Source organism: Schistocerca cancellata, chromosome 4, assembly GCF_023864275.1.
Source record: "Schistocerca cancellata isolate TAMUIC-IGC-003103 chromosome 4, iqSchCanc2.1, whole genome shotgun sequence".
Lineage (NCBI taxonomy): Eukaryota > Metazoa > Arthropoda > Insecta > Orthoptera > Acrididae > Schistocerca > Schistocerca cancellata.
Genome location: NC_064629.1, coordinates 568,670,469 through 568,692,211, shown reverse-complemented (window position 1 = coordinate 568,692,211; position 21,743 = coordinate 568,670,469). Strand labels below are relative to the sequence as shown.

Genomic DNA, 21,743 nt, shown 5'->3' with positions numbered 1-21,743 from the left:
CCTGGTGAGATGGCACACTGACATCCATAAAAATTCCATTACTGTTTGGGAACATGAAGTCCATGAATGGCTGCAAATGGTCTCCAAGTAGCTGAATATACCATTTTCAGTCAATGAACGGTTCAGTTGGATTAGAGGACACAGTCAATTCCATGGAAACACATCCCATACCATTATAGAGCCACCACCAGCTTGCGCAGTGCCTTGTTGGCAATTTGGGTCCATGGATTCATGGGGTATGTGCCATACGTCAAACCTACCATCAGCTCTTACCAACTGAAATCTGGACTGATTTGACCAGGCCACGGCTTTTGAGTTTTATAGGGTCCAACTTATGTGGACAACAACCCAGACAAGGTGCTGCAGGTGATGTCATGTTGTTAGTAAAGGCACTCGCATCGGTAGTCTGTTAGCGCCAAATTTTGCTGCACAATCCTAACGGATAATTTTATCGTATGTCCCACATTTATTCCTACAGTTATGTCACAGTGTTGCTGATCTGTTAGCACTGACAACTCTACGTAAATGCCGCTGCTCTCTGTCATTAAATGCAGGCTGTCTGCTACCAAGCTGTCTGAGGTGAGAGTAATGCCTGAAATTTGGTATTCTCAGCACTCTCTTAATACTGTGGATCTTGGAATACTGAATTCCCTAATGATTTCTGAAACTGAATGTCCCACGCATGTAGACTTAGAGAAAGCTTTTGACAATGTTAACTGGAATACTCTCTTTCAAATTCTGAAGGTGGCAGGGGTAAAATACAGGGAGCGAAAGGCTATTTACAGTTTGTACAGAAACCAGATGGCAGTTATAAGAGTCTAGGGGCATGAAAGGGAAGCAGTGGTTGGGAAAGGAGTAAGACAGGGTTGTAGCCTCTCCCCGATGTTATTCAATCTGTATATTGAGCAAGCAGTAAAGGAAACAAAAGAAAAATTCGGGGTAGGTATTAAAATTCATGGAGAAGAAGTAAAAACTTTAAGGTTCGCCGATGACATTGTAATTCTGTCAGAGACAGCAAAGGACTTGGAAGAGCAGTTGAACGGAATGGACAGTGTCTTGAAAGGAAGATATAAGATGAACATCAACAAAAGCAAAACGAGGATAATGGAATGTAGTCAAATTAAGTCGGGTGAAGCTGAGGGAATTAGATTAGGAAATGAGACACTTAAAGTAGTAAAGGAGTTTTGCTATTTAGGGAGTAAAATAACTGATGATGGTCGAAGTAGAGAGGATATAAAATGTAGACTGGCAATGGCAAGGAAAGTGTTTCTCAAGAAGAGGAATTTGTTAACATCGAGTATAGATTTAAGTGTCAGGAAGTCGTTTCTGAAAGTATTTGTATGGGGTGCAGCCATGTATGGAAGTGAAACATGGACGATAACTAGTTTGGACAAGAAGAGAACAGAAGCTTTCGAAATGTGGTGCTACAGAAGAATGCTGAAGATAAGGTGGGTAGATCACGTAACTAATGAGGAGGTATTGAATAGGATTGGGGAGAAGAGAAGTTTGTGGCACAACTTGACTAGAAGAAGGGATCGGTTGGTAGGACATGTTTTGAGGCATCAAGGGATCACACATTTAGCATTGGAGGGCAGTGTGGAGGGTAAAAATCGTGGAAGGAGGCCAAGAGATGAATACACTAAGCAGATTCAGAAGGATGTAGGTTGCAGTAGATACTGGGAGATGAAGAAGCTTGCACAGGATAGAGTAGCATGGAGAGCTGCATCAAACCAGTCTCAGGACTGAAGACCACAACAACAACAATGCATGTAGCACTACCATCCCTGTTGATTCCCATTGTGCAGCCACAATCACATCAGACACATTTACACATGAACCACACAAGGGCAAATGACAGCTAGGCCATTGCCCGGCCCTCTTATACCTTCTTTAGGCGATACTACTCACACCTGTATACATGCATGTCACTGTCCCAAGACTTTTGTCACTTCAGTGTATTGTATGTGAATAAAAATTCAAGTAGCAGAAGTTGTAATTTGCAAAATTAAATTAAAAAACAGAAATTGTGTCCCAGTTTGACTGCCTACACTACAATGCAAAGCCTTTCCCTTGGTGCTTGCAGCCTACAACAAATCTACCACTGGCTATCATCAGGATTGAGATGAAGTTACACCCAAGTACTGGATGTTTGGTTGGTTGGGGTTAAAGGGCTTAACAGGAAGATGATCAGTTCCATGATGCAGGGGTAGTTCATATGGTGTCCAAAATTAAAGCAACAAACGGAAATTTTGCAAAGTTGGGCTTATTTTGCCACGGAACAGTATAAACAGTTGATAGCCAAGTAGAAAAATAGTTCAAATGGCTCCAAGCACTATGGGACTTAACATCTGAGGTCATCAGTCCCCTAGACTTAGAACTACTTAAACCTAACTAACCTAAGGACATCACACACATCCATGCCCGAGGCAGGATTCGAACCTGCGACCGCAGCGGTCACGCGGTTCCAGACTGAAACACCTAGAACCGCACGGCCACACCGGCCGGCTAAGCCACAAATGGTGCTGAAAATGAACTGCCAACAGCTATGATAAGTTCCATCCAAATACATGACAACTGCAGTATGTGTAAGCTGAAATTAGATTAAGGTTGTATGAAAATGCAATGCTTGTATCTTTTCGATCCATCTAGGAAACAGTATTTGCATCTCTGAATAAAATGAAATTATATTGTTCATAAAAATCTTCAATACCCCCCAACAAGGACAACCATGCTCTTTACGTTTACATGTTTATCCTGCAAATATAATTCCTTTTGTTTATTGTGATAAATCAATAGTGGTATTCTTTTATGTTTGTGTCATAGAATCCCCACATTCTGAAGAATATTAAAGGAAAATATTAAAAATATTTCACATAATGGAAATCTATCTTGCACATTAGTATACTAAATACCAAAGCCAACTGAGAGGAGAAGGGTGTAGTAGAGTGAATGGTGGCTGATGTAGCTGGAAGGTGCACGCAGCACAGAATAGGAATCTGCTACTGGTGAGTTCACCTTCGTGCAAGTATATGGCAAGTAATGAAGTAGAGGAATGAACTGGGAGAGGGAGACAGAACAGAGGAACTTGGGGACTGCGAAGAGGAGAGTGTAAGTGTAGAGAGAGTGAAGTGGGAGACCTGAAAAAGAGAAGCACGCAGATGGCAAAGGTTGTCAAGCAGCCCTTAAGTATGTTGCACTCAGAAGTATGTACTTCCACTAAGTGGTCATGCACACAGAAAGATGTCCAAAAGTTACAGCAGCAGTGGTGTATCTTACGATTGCTTTCAAAGTGGTTCTGCTTCTGATATTATAAGGTATGTCAGTGATGCGACTGGAATAGGATGAGCCGGGTGGGTGCATAGGATACGTTTCTGCAGGTGTCATAGGTGTGGTGACAAGGATATTTCAATATTTCATAGATTGCTTGGCACAGGGGTGGGGTAGAATACCACTCTGGGAGGTTTGGTAAGGAGTGTGGGTTTCCAAGGATGACAATAGTTAGATGAAGACCTGGCAAAGAATGTGATAAGCTGTTTCAGCCCAGAATGATAATGGGTAATTAAGTGAGTGTTCCCGAGCATCTGCTTTCCGGGACCTGTACACATTCAGCACAGGAGATCAGTTTGCAGACTAGGTTCAGAGCGCAGTGCCTGTCTGTGAAAGTGTTAGTAAGGCTTTCAGCTTACTAACCAAGGGATTTCTCACCACTGCAAATGCATCATACATAGATGGCTAGACTGTATGGGAGAGAGATTTTAGTATGAAAGGGATGGCAGCTATCAAAATAGATGCACTCTTGCTGGTTTGTGGGTTTGATAATCAACAGAAGCTTTCTTGAAGCATCTGGAGAGGTGGATGTCAACATCTAGGTAGGTAGCATATTGGACTAAGAAAGGACAGATGAAGCAAACGTGAGTGAAGGTGTTGAGGTTGTAAAGAAATAAGAATCTTGACCCTGGGTCCAAATCATTACAGTCTCACTGATGACCTTGAATCAGAGAAGGGGTTCAGGACCTCAAGGGGGTAGGAAGGTCCCCACCCCTCTAAATGGCTCCCTAAACAGGTTTGCATACAAGGGTGACAAAGGTGCCTTGTCTTCACAGTTGGTCAGGTGCATAAGGAATGAGGCGGTCAGTTTGCAATCAGTAGGATGTTGGGAGAGGTAAAGTTCAACAGCAGCAAGACCATGGGCATGGTATGTAGAGATGTGGCAACAACAGTGATGAATGGTTGGGGATGGTTGGGAGGCAGTGAAGGATGTGGTTTGTGGTCTTGATAGGGGAAGCTTGGCTGTGGGCCGTGGGTTGAGGCATTTGTCAACGTGAGACAAGATTCTTTCAATAGCCACACATTAACCAGCTACTACAGAGTATCCAGGGTGATTAATGGGGGACGTAGGCAAAACTGGTCAAAAATGATTAAAAAAAAAATTGCCACTAGATAGTTCTGTAGCGTGTTAGAAATACTGTCTCTAATTTTCACATATAAATTCTAACTACAAACGATTAAAAAACTGTCTTGTTTCAATCATTGCGCAGTGCCACACCCGCTTTTTTAGATGACAATCTTCTTGTTTGTGATGTTTTATTACTGCTTGCTCTCATAAAAGCATCGGAAGAGTATAGAACGCTGTGGATGTGTTTCCGTCATGTTATCATTGCCTTCCGCTATCTATCTTTGGCAGCTGTTATTGTCTGTAGTGCAGAAATATAAACATTTCAGTTCTGCTGGTGAGAATTACAACTGTGTTCAAGCTTTTTTTGTATGATTTACCGTTTAAAATTACAAGATATAGTGATAAAGTGTTTAAAAAAGTGGCTAAAGCTTGGCATTTGCATGTGAATAAACAGTTTCTACAAGTGAGTCAACATAATTCAGCGGAAGATAATTGTGTAGCTAAGGCAACGAGCAGTTCACAGAAGAAACTTGGAACTGGTGTAGAGTTTCAGTCTACTAAAGATGAAGTGAATAGTGGTTTTAGGATAATTGATTAGAAATTGTGTGTTCTATTTCTAAATTGGTGTGCATGAGGTAACTGAGGCAATAAATCTTTAAGATTATATGACAGCAATGACAGAGATGGTATTGTGCGTAATACACATTTGTTCTGTGACAGCTGTCAAACTGACATTCAATTCAAAACATCAACTGCTAAGAATTGGGTGTATGATGCCAACTTAAGATTCTGCTATGGGATGATGTGTGTTGGTGTTGGAAGCGAAGGTAGCAATTTGTTTTGTGCAATAATAACTATGCCATCTCCGTCTGCATTGTACTCAACACTAAACAATCATCTTCGGAACACCCTGGAAACATAATGCAATAGCAGTTTGTCAGCAGCAGTGAAAGAGCCAGTTTTATTTAACAAAGACATTCAGACAGAAGTAAATGACCCTTTGCATTCTACAGACCTGTGTGTTTCATGTGATACCACATGGATGAAAAGGGGCCATACCTTCCTACATGGTGTTTCGTCAGTTCTAAGTGTTGACACAGGAAAAGTTTTGGATTTGCAGGTGATGTCCAAATATTGCTCTATTAGTGCACAGAGGAAGACATTAGACAATAAGGAAGAAGAGAGACAATGGCATATAAAACACACAATAATTTGCAGCAAGCATTATGATTGTCATAGTGGTGGCACGACGCCAGCAGGAATGAAATTAATATTTCATTGGAGCGAAGTGAGGCATGGAGTTTGATATGTGAAAAATCTTGGTGATGGAGATTCTAGTGCTTTCAGATCTGTTGTAGAAAGCATGCCATATGGGAATAGATGCAACATTGAAAAGCTAGAGTGTTTTTTTTTTTTTTTTTTTTTTTTGTTGTTTTAGGGCGCAAAACTTCTATGGTCATTAGCGCCCAGCCCGTGACTTAAGACAGTAAAAAACCGAAATTTAAAACCAGCAGCAATGGGAACAAACTCATAAAATTGGAGAAACTAAAAGTAGAAAGAATGCTTAAAAATCCACTATAGACAGGGGGTGGTTGTCCCCCAAAAAAAAAAAACTTCAAATGACTGACGTCATTTCACTGTCACTAATAAACTGGAGAACGCGGTCGGCTGAGCGCGTGTCATCTGCTAAAATCGACGATAGATCAGGCGATAGCTGTAGACGGGAGCGTAACGGATTAAAATAGGGGCATTCAATTAAAAGGTGTCTGACCGTCCACGGCTGACAGCAGTGGGGACAGAGTGGAGGAGGATCACCGCTTAAAAGATGTCTATGGCTAAAAAGACAGTGCCCTATCCGGAGTCTAGCTAAAATTACCTCCTCCCGACGACGCGTTCGGGAGGAAGAGGTCCAAGCGCAAGGAAGGGCTTTCACTTCCCGCAATTTATTACGGGGAAGTGTTGACCAATGCGCATTCCATAAATGAGCAACTTGGCGACATAAACCGCTCCGTAGATCGGTGAAGGGAAGCGACTGAATAGCTGGCTGAGGAAGAGAGACTGCAGCCTTGGCCGCCATATCGGCCACCTCATTCCCACAGATACCAGCGTGTCCTGGGAGCCAGAGGAACGCCACCGAGACGCCCCCCCAGGTGGAGCAAGCGCAGACAGTCCTGAATCCGGTGGACCAGAGGGTGCACAGGGTAAAGAGCTTGGAGACTGAGGAGAGAGCTGAGAGAATCGGAGCAGATAACGTACTGTATCCGCTGATGGCGGCGGATGTAGTGGACAGCCTGGAGAACAGCGTAAAGCTCCGCAGTATAAACCGAACACTGGTCGGGAAGTCGAAAGCAATTTGGGGTGTCGCCAACAATATAGGCACTCCCTACACCTAATGATGTTTTCGAGCCGTCGGTGTAAATAAATGTGGCGTCCGTCATTTGTGCACATAGAGCAGCAAATGCCCGACGATAAACAAGTGTAGGGGTACCATCCTTGGGAAATTGACAAAGGTCACGGAGCAGGCAGATCCGGGGACGGAGCCAAGGCGGTGCTGTACCCCAAGTTGTCAAAAAGGTTTTCGGAAAGCGGGAGGAAAGAGAATGGAGCAATTGACGGAAGCGGACTCCCGGGGGTAGTAGGGAGGAGGAGCGGCCTGCATACCCTACATCAAAGGAGGCGTCGAAAAAAAGGTCATGGGCTGGATTAGCAGGCATGGAAGACAGATGGCTAGCATAACGACTCAGGAGGACTGCTCGCCGATTGGACAGCGGAGGTTCAGCAGTCTCAGCATAAAGGCTTTCCACAGGGCTAGTGTAAAAAGCTCCAGACACTAAACGTAATCCACGGTGGTGGATAGAGTCGAGACGCCGAAGAATAGACGGCCGAGCAGAGGAGTAGACTATGCTTCCATAATCCAATTTCGAGCGCACTAAGGCGCGATAGAGGCAGAGAAGGACCACTCGGTCCGCTCCCCAGGAGGTACCATTCAGGACACGGAGGGTGTTAAGCGATCGCAGACAGCGCGCCGAAAGATAGGAAACGTGGGAGGACCAGCACAGTTTTCTGTCAAACATAAGACCCAAGAATTTAGCGACGTCTGAAAACGGAAGGTTGACAGGACCTAGATGTAAGGAGGGCGGAAGAAACTCCTTACGTCGCCAAAAATTGACACAAACGGTCTTACTGGGTGAGAAACGGAAGCCGGTTTCGATGCTCCACGAGTGGAGGCGATCGAGACATCCTTGAAGACGTCGTTCAAGAAGGCTGGTCCGTTGAGAGCTGTAGTAGATCGCAAAATCGTCCACATAGAGGGAGCCCGAGACATCAGGAAGAAGACAATCCATAATTGGATTGATGGCAATGGCAAACAGTACAACACTCAGCACGGAGCCCTGGGGTACCCCGTTTTCTTGGGAGAAAGTACGGGAGAGAGTAGTGTTCACCCGCACCCTAAAAGTGTGCGCTGCCATAAATTCGCGAAGAAAAAGGGGCAGCCAGCCTCGAAAGCCCCAAGAGAACAGTGTGCGGAGGATGCCTGTCCTCCAACAGGTATCGTATGCTCTCTCCAGATCAAAAAATATTGCTACCGTTTGGCGTTTCCGGAGAAAATTGTTCATGATATAAGTGGAGAGAGCAACAAGATGGTCAACTGTAGAACGATGCTTCCGAAATCCGCATTGGGCTGGTGTTAAAAGACTGCGGGATTCCAGCCACCAAGCTAAACGGTAATTCACCATACGCTCCAAAACCTTACAGACACTACTCGTGAGAGAAATGGGGCTATAGCTAGAGGGGAGATGTTTGTCCTTTGCAGGTTTCGGAACGGGAATGACAATCGCTTCCCGCCACCGTTTGGGAAAGGTACTGTCGGTCCAAATTCGATTATAAAGGTGAAGGAGGTAACGCAGACTAGGGGTTGATAAATGCAGCAACATTTGGACATGGATACCATCCGGTCCTGGGGGCGGAGGAGCGAGAAGATGAGAGGGCATGTTGGAGTTCCCGCATGGAGAAAACAGTATTGTAGCTTTCGTGATTTTGAGAGGAGAAAGCAAGAGGTCGCACTTCCGCTGCACGTTTCTTCGGGAGAAACGCTGGCGGGTAATTTGAAGAGCTCGAAATCTCAGCAAAGTGCTGACCCAACGAGTTAGAAATTGCGACGGTGTCCACTAAGGTATCATGCGCGACAGTGAGCCCAGAGACCGGGGAGGAACTAGGCGCGCCTGAGAACCGTCGAAGCCGACTCCAAACTTCCGAGGAGGGAGTGAAGGTGTTAAATGAGCTAATAAAGAATTTTCAGCTTGCCTTCTTGCTATCGTGGATGACGCGACGGCATCGCGCACGGAGCTGCTTATAGCGGATACAGTTGGCCAAAGTAGGATGGCGACGGAAAATGCGAAGAGCACGTCGCCGCTCACGTATTGCATCACGGCATGCCTCGTTCCACCAAGGAACTGGGGGGCGCCGGGGCAATTCGGAGGTGCGTGGTATTGAACGTTCCGCAGCTGTAAGGATAACGTCGGTAATGTGTGTGACCTCATCGTCGACGCTGGGAAAGCAACGGTCATCGAATGCCGCGAGAGATGAAAAAAGTGTCCAATCGGCTTGGGCAAACTTCCAGCGTCGCGGGCGCATATATGGCAGTTGAGGCTGCAGTCTGAGGACACATGGAAAGTGGTCACTCGAGTGTGTATCATCAAGGGTGAACCATTCGAAGCGCCGAGCTAGCGGAACAGTACCGACCGCAAGGTCCAAATAAGATAAATTTGTCGTGGAGGCAGACAAAAATGTGGGGACCCCAGTGTTGAGGCAAACTAGATCCGCGTGGTGGAAGACGTCTAGCAATATGGAGCCACGTGGACAAAAGCGGGTGGTGGGCATTGAAGTCCCCAACCAGCAAATAGGGGGGTGGAAGCTGACCAAGAAACTGAAGGAGATCAGCTCGTGCCATTGGTGTGGACGATGGAATGTATACAGTACAAAGAGAGAACGTGTATCCGGAAAGGGAAAGACGGACGGCGACAGCTTGGAAGGAAGTGTTTAAGGGGATTGGGTGATAATGGAGAGTATCATGGAGAAGAATCATGAGTCCTCCATGGGCTGGAGAGCCTTCAACAGAGGGGAGATCATATCGGACGGACTGAAAATGAGGGAGAACAAAGCGGTCATGGGGACGCAGCTTTGTTTCCTGAAGACAGAAGATGACCGGCGAGTAGGATCGTAAGAGGATCGACAATTCATCCCTATTGGCTCGAATGCCGCGGATATTCCAGTGGATAATGGACATGGGGTGAACAGAAAATGGAGGAATGTGACCAAAGTTGCTGTCAAGTCAAAGACTGCTCGGAGCTAGCGACCGACAGCATGGAATGGCAGTCAGCCGAAGGCAGAAGATCCTGATCCATAGGTTGGTCAGGAGCAACTCCTGCCACCAGCGATCGGCCGGTTGACCGGCCACCAGCAGTGCGCCTCGGCGACACAGAAGACGGCCGAGGGCGATTTCCGCCAGGTGGTGCTGTAGATGGGACACGCCTTGGCGGAGAAGGAGAGAACTGGGTTTCTTTGTAGCCTTCTTGGAAGAATGATGTTTAGATGAAGGAGGAACCGATGGTTGGGAAGTTGCGGTACGTAAAAACTCTTCACGAGTATGCTCTTTTTTCGAAGACTTGGCGTCTGACTTTTGGGCTCGAGATTTAGCAGAACCCGACGAAGGGTGAGCCATAGAGTGGGCAGGCGAAAGTGGTGAGGTTGAACGAGCGATCTTTGCGCTGGCCGATCTGACGACCGTGGCACTAAAGGTGAGGTCGCAAGTCTGCGTGGCCGCCTCCTTTGTTGGCCGAGGAGAAGCAAGGACAGTGCTGTATTTTCCTGTCTGAGGCACGGTGGGCTTGCGACTGGCGAATAATTTGCGAGCAGCAAAGGTCGACACCTTTTCCTTCACCCTTATTTCCTGGATGAGCTTTTCGTCCTTAAAAACGGGGCAATCTCGAGAGGAAGAGGGTGGTCACCCATACAGTTGATGCAGCGAGGGGATGGAGGTGGACAAGCACCCTCATGGGCCTCCTTGCCACACGTAACACATTTGGCCGGATTGGAACAGGACTGGCTGGTGTGATTGAACCGCTGACACCGATAGCAACGCGTAGGGTTTGGGACGTAAGGGCGAACGGAAATTATCTCATAGCCTGCTTTGATTTTCGATGGGAGTTGGACTTTATCAAATGTCAAGAAGACAGTGCGGGTTGGAATGATGTTCGTGTCAACCCGTTTCATAACCCTATGAACTGCCGTGACGCCCTGGTCAGACAGATAGTGCTGAATTTCTTCGTCAGACAATCCATCGAGGGAGCGTGTATAAACGACTCCACGCGAGGAATTTAAGGTACGGTGCGGTTCCACCCGGACAGGGAAGGTGTGGAGCAGAGAAGTACGCAGCAATTTTTGTGCCTGAAGGGCACTGTGTGTTTCTAACAACAGGGTGCCATTCCGTAATCTGGAACAAGACTTTACAGGACCTGCTATTGCGTCGACTCCTTTCTGAATAATGAAAGGGTTGACTGTGGAGAAGTCGTGACCTTCATCAGTCCGAGAAACAACAAGGAACTGTGGCAACGATGGACGAATCGTCTGTGGCTGAGACTCAGTATACTTACGTTTGTGAGCAGACATAGTGGAAGGTGAGGAAACCATTGCGGAAGAATCCCCCATGATTACCGGCGTCTCCGATGGCGCGCTCCTCCCTTGTGGGGGCCCTCTCTGAGGGCACTCCCGCCTTAGGTGATTGTTCACACCTCAGGTCACACCTCCCGACAAACGGACGGAGGGACCAATCGGCATTTTCGGAAGGTATCAGCTCGGGTAATCACCCCTCCCTGGGCCTGGCCGTTACCAGGGGGTACGTACGTGTCCTACCTGTCTACCCGGGGCGGGGAATTACGCGTTACCCCGTCACCGGCTACGCACAAAAGGCGTGGGTCGGCCTTCAGACACGCACAGGGAGGAAGAAAGAGAAAGCGAAAGGAAAGAAGAGAGGTCTCAAACGCCGCAGCGGAGAAAAGGGAAAGAGAGGAGGTAAGGAAAAGAGAAGGACAAGGGAAGGAAGAAGACATAAAAGCAAGGAAGGCGAAGAATGCAGTACATTTACGAGCGTCCGTCTCCGGACGTAGGCACAAACCATACTCCCAGATGGGGAGAAAGGGAAGGAAAGAGCCAGAGGTGAGGGGAGGAGGGGGCGAAGATAGGGACGGGGAAGGATGCGGAAAGGGAAGGTATGCAGCCCGGAAAGGAAGGAAGGCCACATTAGCTCGGGATCCCGTGCTCGCTACGCACGTATCCACAAAAGAGTTGTGGACCCCCTGGGGGGAAGCTAGAGTGTGTGGGGTACATTCAGAAGAGGATGGGCGAGTGACTTCTGAAACTGAAACGAGAACAAAAAGGTGCAAAACTCAAAGATGGAAAGCCACTGGGTGGGCCACAATGCCTTGCTGACAAAGAGATCCACAATTTGCAAATACATTATGGCAAAGCAATAAGGCAAAACACTGGAGATTTGAAGGCAATGCAGAAGGCAGTGTGGGCAACATTTTTTTCACATTTGACAACTGATGAGAAGCCAGTACATGAATTGTGTGATGTATCCTGGCACATATATAAGCAAGTAAAAGCAGAAAACAAAACCTGTTCACATAAACACAGTCTTCTTGAAGCAGTCTTAAACACCATAAAGCCAACATTCCAGTTTCTAGCTCATCCAGATTTGTTAAAGAAATGTACCCATGGTGGAACCCAAAATGCGAATGAGAGCTTCAACAGTCTCATTTGGAAGAGATGCCCAAAAACAACATTTAGCGCATTTACTGTTGTTAAGATTGCCACATATGATGCGTGTCCGGTGTTTAATGATGATAACATTGGAAGAATAAGGACCCTTATTGGACTACGATTTGTTGCAGGTTGCTTCACCGAGAAGCTATTGAAGAAGATAGATACTGCACATGTTGCTCGTTCTGAACTGTCTGTAAAGGATACAGCCAAAAGGGCATGCCACGAACATCAAATAAAAAGCAAAAAGGTACACAAAGAGCAAGAAGACCAAATGGATGGTTATGGTCAACATTAAGGCACTAGTTTATGGTGTAAATCCTTATAAAATCTTTTATATGCATTTCCTGGAACTTTCATTTTTCATTGTGTAAGGAACATTTTCCCCTGAACCATAGGAGACACGAAAGTGAAATTTTCTGCAGAATTTGTTCATAGTATAACACAACTCCCTGTGGTTCAAATTTTTTCTAAGTGTATTTCTGTCAAAATTATTTACCTTTCTATGAAACTGAAATTGCTTTGTTTCAGATGCATAATTTTTTCAATAAATTGTAAGAGTTCTAAAACTGATATTAAAAAACTGTTCCACACATTTGCTTATCTGGTTACTAAGAATTACCTACGACAATATTATTGTTGTAAGTAACGTAATTTTTGTGAAAATGTTCCTTGTGTGATAGCATGGGTTGCAAAAATTTCCAACAATGACATGATCAAATTTTTTGAGAGAAAAATTTGAAAAAAGTCTAGAATGTAGACCATAACATAATTACCTCATGTGCAACATTTGCTTCTATTATCTTTCAAACACCAAAAACTGTGTTAGATTACATAAACACATCCATTTTCTCCTACGTCCTCCCTTATTTTACGTATTTTTGGAAGTATTTAGAAGGTGAGTATGTGTGGGTAGATCTCTCTCTTCCTCTGTTGTAACTCCCATTGCAAAAGCAACCCTCCATTTCTAATGCCACATGCTACTCCCAGTGCGTGAGCAAGAGAGAGCTCACTGATGACACATTCCTATCCCACCCCATTGCTGCTTTCCCTTTCAGTCATCAGACACCCTTCCCTCAACCTCCCTTCTCTTCTTACGAACTCCACACAAGACAACGTTTCTTCTGTTTCTGCGCGCGCGTGTGTGTGTGTGTGTGTGTGTGTGTGTGTGTGTGTGTGTGTGTGTGTGTGTGTGTGTGTGTGTGTGTTGATGTCATCTTTCTGCTCCAATATTAAAAAAAAATAGGAAACATAGTTTTATTTATGTCCCAGTGAAGAGAACAACAACTTAATTCAACATGGCAGGAAGGAAACCATCGCATAGCAAAATCACAGAATGTTATTATGTGCACCGTTTCATGGCCTATAAAATTGTATTGTCAATGTTGTGAGATGCTATTTTACAGTTAATGGGTTTGGCTGTTGAGAAAAATGTTGACTAAAATGCCTTTGGAAAGTTATGAAGTGTCATAATATTTCTTCATGTAAATTTTGACTAACAGAAAAAGGAAGCACAAAGAAGGGGAAGCGGAAATAAAATGCAACTTCACGTGTCGAGAGAGTATGTGAGGATATTTCAGCAGTTGCCAAATTGAGTCGAATTTATCAAGAACTTGACACCGAGAACCCAGTTACCAGAATGGTGTTGCACCCTATTCACAGATTTGGTTGGGAAACTGTTGTATCCTCTTCTGAAGTAAATTGGCCCACTACTGTTTGTAACTGGTCTTTGATATAGGGGATACAGGTACCAGGACGAAGTTGATGCCTGAGCTCATACCTCACATATTCTACTGGGTAGGAAGCTGGACATCATGTTGGTCACAAGATTACCTCAACTTTCATTCCAACAGTTCATGGAAATATGAGCCATATGTGAATGAGCATTGTCCTGCTGAGAAACGACACCACGTTACTGTTGCATGATATTTGAACACAAAAGGATGCAGGATGTCTGTAACATACCATTACATCATCAGAGTTCCATCAATTACTAACAGACATGACTTGAAGTCACACCCAGTGACACCACGAGATTGCTGTGCCTCTACTAACACTGGGAAGAGTGGAACCTCTCCCCAGGTTGCTCCCATACTTGACAATGATGGTCATTTAGGGTACAACAGACCTGCAATGTGTCACTGAACAAAGTGTGACACCATTCATCATGAGTCCACATTTCCCGGTCGAAGCACCACTCAAATGCAGTTATTTGTGTTGTGGTGTTGATGGTAGCTTACCCATGGGACAATAATTCCATAGTTTGGTTGTTGCTACTCCCAGACCAATGGTGCAGGATGACACACCGAATCCATTACTCTATGATGGCAGATACAGATGTGGAGCAGTTATGATATGGTTGGGGCACAACATGGTAATCCCCCTTCGTGATGATCAGACGTGGTCAATCAGAACCTTGACTACAAGTGTACCTGCCCATGCGGTCCAACAGTGGGCCACTCTTACATCCAAATGCCCCACAAATCTGGATACTGCACAATTCGATCCACCAGCTAAATGGAGCCCCACAATGAAGCCGCTACCAAACTGTCAGGTACTGATAATGCTATCTCACATGAGTATGCTGTAACTCCAAGTACGCGGCATCTCTGTTTTCTTTGGAGTGATCACTCAACATTTGACACTGTTCACACCCTTCATGTATTCTACCAGGCCTGGTAACAACACTAAACACAAACAACACTTGTGCACTCTGGTGACTACTCTGTCACAGATAATTGCAACCCTAATCATTTCCATAATTGCTGATAGTGTGTATCTGACTATGCATTCTGGGTGCTTCACTCTTTTTGTCAGGCAGCGTGTATAAGAATAATGTCTCTCTAAGCAACTCAACCCCTTTCATCACCAAAATCATTAATTACTGAAACAGTGAGGTTGTTAAACATCAAGACACCGATTACAGTGAAAGATTCACACACACACACACACACACACACACACACACACACACACACACACACACACACACACACACACACACGTTTTCAAAGCCCACCATAATTTTAAGAAATAGCAGCATATTGTACTTACTTTGAAAATTCCACCAGTTGTGTTTTGTCTTCATATGTTGTGCACCATATTTTACTCTTACAAAAATAGTATTTTTCAGTTTGACTTTTCAGGCATCTCTCAAGCACATCGCCATTATAGTATATTATTTTTTCACTCATTCCATCACTTGATATTTTGCACACACATCCATTGTTGTACCAAATTTCTTTCCTTCCATCCGGATGTGTTTTAATGTGAGTTACACGGTCATTAGAAATCATATCTGAATCGACATTCTGATCTGCACTGTGCAACTTGCTGGGAATAATTTTTCTGGTAATTAAAGTGTTGTCATCTAAAATGTTTATATACTCATTGATTTCCCCAGTACTGACATTGCTATCTTGTGCTGCATAATGAACAAAATCATGTTTTGGAAGTGAATTAACACCAGCATCATCAAAATCGGTAATGTTCCCATTTTCAGGAGTTTTCTTTTTAACATCATCACTCTCCTGAATGTTATTACTCTGAACATGATTATTTTTTTCTGTATGTGTTTTGTTTAGTGAAGAATTAATTATGTTTCCATTAGCTGGAACTGTTAGTATCACATTTTGTGCACTTTGTATTTCAGCCTCGGGTGCATCCTTTACTGTCTTTGAAGGGACAAAATGCTGTGGTGCAATGCTACAGACATCCAAAGGCTGCTGCAGCTCTCCACTCTCACAATCCTTCATTTTACTGGGTACAGAATCAACCAATTTGGCACTACGGTTTTCAGCATTTATTAGACTGATGTGAACATCTACCTGTAAACAAAATATAATTCACTTAGCTCACTGTTTCAAAACAAATGCAATAAGTCACCACAATCACACGTGCACCACCACCTCACATCTATATCTACACTTTGCAAGTCATCTTATGGCATGGGGGGGGGGGGGGGCTACTTTGTAATGTACTGTCACTTCCCCCCTTTCCAATTCCAGCAGTGAACAGTGCACAGGAAGAACAACTGACAGCAAGTCTCCATATAAGCTTGACTCTCTCTAATTATATCTTCATGATATTCTTTCTACATACGTACAGAGGAAGCAATATGTCGGTTGACTCACCTAGGAACTAAGCAGAATGATTCACTGGTATCTGTGATTCAGTTTAATATTTGAACAAATTGCTGACATCATACTTCTTAAGTGGTAGATGGCAGACGTTTCACATGTTGCAGATAATAGTCAATTTTACCTGACTACCTGCTCTTGGCATCATATATATCAGAGTAAAAACAGGGACTAACCAAATATAGCAATATTTTTTTGTACTGCACATTAATCAAAACATCAGAACCCCTCAACATATCTAGGTGTCTGTTATTCTGGCTCATATTCGTGTCATCCACACACACACACACACACACACACACACACACACACACACACACACACACACATGATGATGTGACTTACCAAATGAAAGTGCTGGCAGGTCGACAGACACACAAACGAACACAAACATACACACAAAATTCAAGCTTTCGCAACAAACTGTTGCCTCATCAGGAAAGAGGGAAGGAGAGGGAAAGACGAAAGGATGTGGGCTTTAAGGGAGTGGGTAAGGAGTCATTCCAGTCCCGGGAGCGGAAAGACTTACCTTAGGGGGAAAAAAGGACAGGTATACACTCGCACACACACACATATCCATCCACACATATACAGACACAAGCAGACATATTTAAAGACAAAGAGTTTGGGCAGAGATGTCAGTCGAGGCAGAAGTGCAGAGGCAAAGATGTTGTTGAATGACAGGTGAGGTATGAGTGGCGGCAACTTGAAATTAACGGAGATTGAGGCCTGGTGGATAACGGGAAGAGAGGATATATTGAAGAGCAAGTTCCCATCTCTGGAGTTCGGATAGGTTGGTGTTAGTGGGATGTATCCAGATAACCCAGACGGTGTAACACTGCACCAAGATGTGCTGGCCGTGCACCAAGGCATGTTTAGCCACAGGGTGATCCTCATTACCAACAAACACTGTCTGCCTGTGTCCATTCATGTGAATGGACAGTTTGTTGCTGGTCATTCCCACATACAATGCATCACAGTGTAGCCAGGTCAGTTGGTGGATCACGTGGGTGCTTTCACACGTGGCTCTGCCTTTGATTGTGTACACCTTCCGGGTTACAGGACTGGAGTAGGTGGTGGTGGGAGGGTGCATGGGACAGGTTTTACACCAGGGGCAGTTACAAGGGTAGGAGCCAGAGGGTAGGGAAGGTGGTTTGGGGATTTCATAGGGATGAACTAAGAGGTTACGAAGGTTAGGTGGACGGCGGAAAGACACTCTTGGTGGAGTGGGGAGGATTTCATGAAGGATGGATCTCATTTCAGGGCAGGATTTGAGGAAGTCGTATCCCTGCTGGAGAGCCACATTCAGAATCTGATCCAGTCCCGGAAAGTATCCTGTCACAAGTGGGGCACTTTTGTGGTTCTTCTGTGGGAGGTTCTGGGTTTGAGAGGATGAGGAAGTGGCTCTGGTTATTTGCTTCTGTACCAGGTCGGGAGGGTAGTTGCAGGATGCGAAAGCTGTTGTCAGGTTGTTGGTGTAATGCTTCAGGGATTCCGGACTGGAGCAGATTCGTTTGCCATGAAGACCTAGGCTTGGTGTAATGCTTCAGGGATTCCGGACTGGAGCAGATTCGTTTGCCATGAAGACCTAGGCTGTAGGGAAGGGACCGTTTGATGTGGAATGGGTGGCAGCTGTCGTAATGGAGGTACTGTTGCTTGTTGGTGGGTTTGATGTGGACGAACGTGTGAAGCTGGCCATAGGACAGGTGAAGGTCAACATCAAGGAAAGTGGCATGGGATTTGGAGTAGGACCAGGTGAATCTGATGGAACCAAAGGAGTTGAGGTTGGAGAGGAAATTCTGGAGTTCTTCTTCACTGTGAGTCCAGATCATGAAGATGTCATCAATAAATCTGTACCAAACTTTGGGTTGGCAGGCCTGGGTAACCAAGAAGGCTTCCTCTAAGCGACCCATGAATAGGTTGGCATACGAAGGGGCCATCCTGGTACCCATGGCTGTTCCCTTTAATTGTTAGTATGTCTGGTCTTCAAAAGTGAAGAAGTTGTGGATCAGGATGAAGCTGGCTAAGGTAATGAGGAAAGAGGTTTTAGGTAGGGTGGCAGGTGATCGGCGTGAAAGGAAGTGCTCCATTGCAGCGAGGCCCTGGACGTGCGGGATATTTGTGTATAGGGAAGTGGCATCAATGGTTACAAGGATGGTTTCTGGGGGTAACGGATTGGGTAAGGATTCCAGGCGTTCGAGAAAGTGGTTGGTGTCTTTGATGAAGGATGGGAGACTGCATGTAATGGGTTGAAGGTGTTGATCTACGTAGGCAGAGATACGTTCTGTGGGGGCTTGGTAACCAGCTACAATGGGGCGGCCGGGATGATTGGGTTTGTGAATTTTAGGAAGATGGTAGAAGGTAGGGGTGCGGGGTGTCGGTGGGGTCAGGAGGTTGATGGAGTCAGGTGAAAGGTTTTGTAGGGGGCCTAAGGTTCTGAGGATTCCTTGAAGCTCTGCCTGGACATCAGGAATGAGATTACCTTGGCAAACTTTGTATGTGGTGTTGTCTGAAAGCTGGCGCAGTCCCTCAGCCACATACTCCCGTCCCTCAGCCACATACTCCCGACGATCAAGTACCACGGTCGTGGAACCCTTGTCCGCCGGAAGAATGACGATGGACCGGTCAGCCTTCAGATCACGGATAGCCTGGGCTTCAGCAGTGGTGATGTTGGGAGTAGGATTAAGGTTTTTTAAGAAGGATTGAGAGGCAAGGCTGGAAGTCAGAAATTCCTGGAAGGTTTGGAGAGGGTGATTTTGAGGAAGAGGAGGTGGGTCCCGCTGTGACGGAGGACGGAACTGTTCCAGGCAGGGTTCAATTTGGATAGTGTCTTGGGGAGTTGGATCATTAGAGGTAGGATTAGGATCATTTTTCTTCATGGCAAAGTGATACTTCCAGCAGAGTGTACGAGTGTAGGACAGTAAATCTTTGACGAGGGCTGTTTGGTTGAATCTAGGAGTGGGGCTGAAGGTGAGGCCTTTGGAGATATTTATATATATGATGTGACTTACCAAACGAAAGCACGTATTAGAACACTATGATGGTTATCAGTTATTTTAAAATAATAACTAGACAGAACAAACAATGTCCAAACAGGCCTTGAAGGCTTAACGACACTGACTGGCCGCCATGTCATCCTCAGCTCTTGGGCATCGCTGGATGTGGATGGACATGTGGTCAGCATGTCAGCACACAACTCTCCTGGCCATTGTCAGCTTTCGTGACCAGTGCCAACACTTCTCAATCAAGTAGCTCCTGAATTGGCCTCACAAGGGATGAGTGCACCCTGCTTCCCAACAGCACTTGGCAGACCTGGACGGTGACCCATCTAAGTGCTGGCCAAGCTCGAAATTGCTCATCCGTTTGGAGGATTGGATGTGAATACTCCCAGGTGGTACACCCTTCCCACTGGGAGGAGGAGATGATGATTTCGAGGGTTCCATCTCGGTCTCACAAGCAGCTAGGGAAATAAGGGTCCACTCAGACAGAGCCCTGTATGCCTGAATAAGCCTTATACAACTGAGGTGCAGCAGGTTCCCCAGAGGTTGCCCGTTAATGACTGTTCCACCTAAACAACCATGCATCTCATCAGCACGCAGCACTCCTTGAGATTGAGGGTTCTTTTGATAGAGGTTTTTACCATCCTCATGATCTGGGCTGTCAAGCCAAGATTCCCATTCCCTGTGACACACAACTTTCCACTGCTGCACCATACAGTGGTTGTTGAAGTATGCCCAGAGCTCATGGTAACAGGCGACTGGCGGCACTTACCAATCCCCAGCTCAGAAACCCCATCACCAAGCCCATACTCAGCAAATGAATGCTGAGCCACTGAGGGAGCTAATCAGCGGTAACTGTCGAGAGATGTTGGGTTCTTCCCAGGCTTAAGGATGGAGATAACTATACTATCTCATGAAACTTCCTGGCAGATTAAAACTGTGTGCCCGACCGAGACTCGAACTCGGGACCTTTGCCTTTCGCGGGCAAGTGCTCTACCAACTGAGCTACCGAAGCACGACTCACGCCCGGTCTCACAGCTTTACTTCTGCCAGTATCTCGTCTCCTACCTTCCAAACTTTACAGAAGCTCTTCTGCGAACCTTGCAGAACTAGCACTCCTGAAAGAAAGGATATTGCGGAGACATGGCTTAGCCACAGCCTGGGGGATGTTTCCAGAATGAGATTTTCACTCTGCAGCGGAGTGTGCGCTGATATGAAACTTCCTGGCAGATTAAAACTGTGTGCCCGACCGAGACTCGAACTCGGGACCTTTGCCTTTCGCGGGCAAGTGCTCTACCAACTGAGCTACTGAAGCACGACTCACGCCCGGTCTCACAGCTTTACTTCTGCCAGTATCTCGTCTCCTACCTTCCAAACTTTACAGAAGCTCTTCTGCGAACCTTGCAGAACTAGCACTCCTGAAAGAAAGGATATTGCGGAGACATGGCTTAGCCACAGCCTGGGGGATGTTTCCAGAATGAGATTTTCACTCTGCAGCGGAGTGTGTGCTGATATGAAACTTCCTGGCAGATTATACTATCTCATCATTGCAAGGGGAAGGTGCCCATGAGTCAAATGCAGTTGAAGACCCTGACTAGATGTTGCCTCTGGGTAACATCCAAGTGTTGGGTCATCTGGCTGTGGATGGAATCCGGGCATGGGGCTGTGTCATTTGAAGAGGTAATAGCCTGCAAAAATTTCCATTCAGTGAAGATTTCATTATAGGGTTCAGCTTGGTGGGGGCTGAAACAGTGGAGTGTCTGTTCAACTCTGCATTTCTGCAAGAGAAAGGTGGCAGGATAGGAAGAGGACGTCAATGCTGTCAAAGTGTGTCACATGGTGTACTGCAAGACTGATGGATCAGTACACAGAGCACACTGGGGTACAAGACCACGGAAAGTTGATTGTCGCTGGCAGTCCAGAAGATTATGGAGTTTGGACCAAACCTGCAATGAAGAGGCATACGTCCCCCACGAAGATGTAGTGCTCCCAGCATTCCTTTTTACTCCGCTTAATAAGGTAAGCCTTAGCATGGATATGCTTTAAAGTGTAAGGTTGTCCTGTGAAGTGTGTCACTTAATTCGCTGCAGTGCCCATCGGTGGTCCTTGATTATGACTGCTATGTCCTTGGTCCATCACAGTACTGGTTGACAATGAGGGGAACCTGTGGATAGAGGGATAGCAGTGCCAGTAGCACGAAGAATAGTGGCAGAGGTGCCCTACATGACCATATCAATGCAGTTCTAGGCAGAGCTGTCAAAGTTAACATCAGGCGTATATTAGGGCCAATTGGTCCTGTAGAATGCCCAGTGTGGAGGCCTTTCTGCCTGGCAGCAGCAGGGGAACGATAGAAATCACCAGAAAGTGGTCACCGCCACAAAGATCATG

General features: G+C 45.8%; 1 protein-coding gene across 6 annotated transcripts in view; it reads right to left on the bottom strand.

The window, feature by feature from the left end:
- Positions 1 to 21,743, bottom strand: part of LOC126184724 (centromere protein J) — a 259,648-nt gene that overhangs the window by 24,437 nt on the left and 213,468 nt on the right. For all 6 annotated transcript variants that reach the window (XM_049927255.1, XM_049927253.1, XM_049927257.1 and 3 more), the window contains one exon: positions 15,272 to 16,044. In XM_049927255.1, the coding sequence (XP_049783212.1) occupies positions 15,272 to 16,044 (773 nt within the window). The remainder of the gene's footprint in view (positions 1 to 15,271; positions 16,045 to 21,743) is intronic.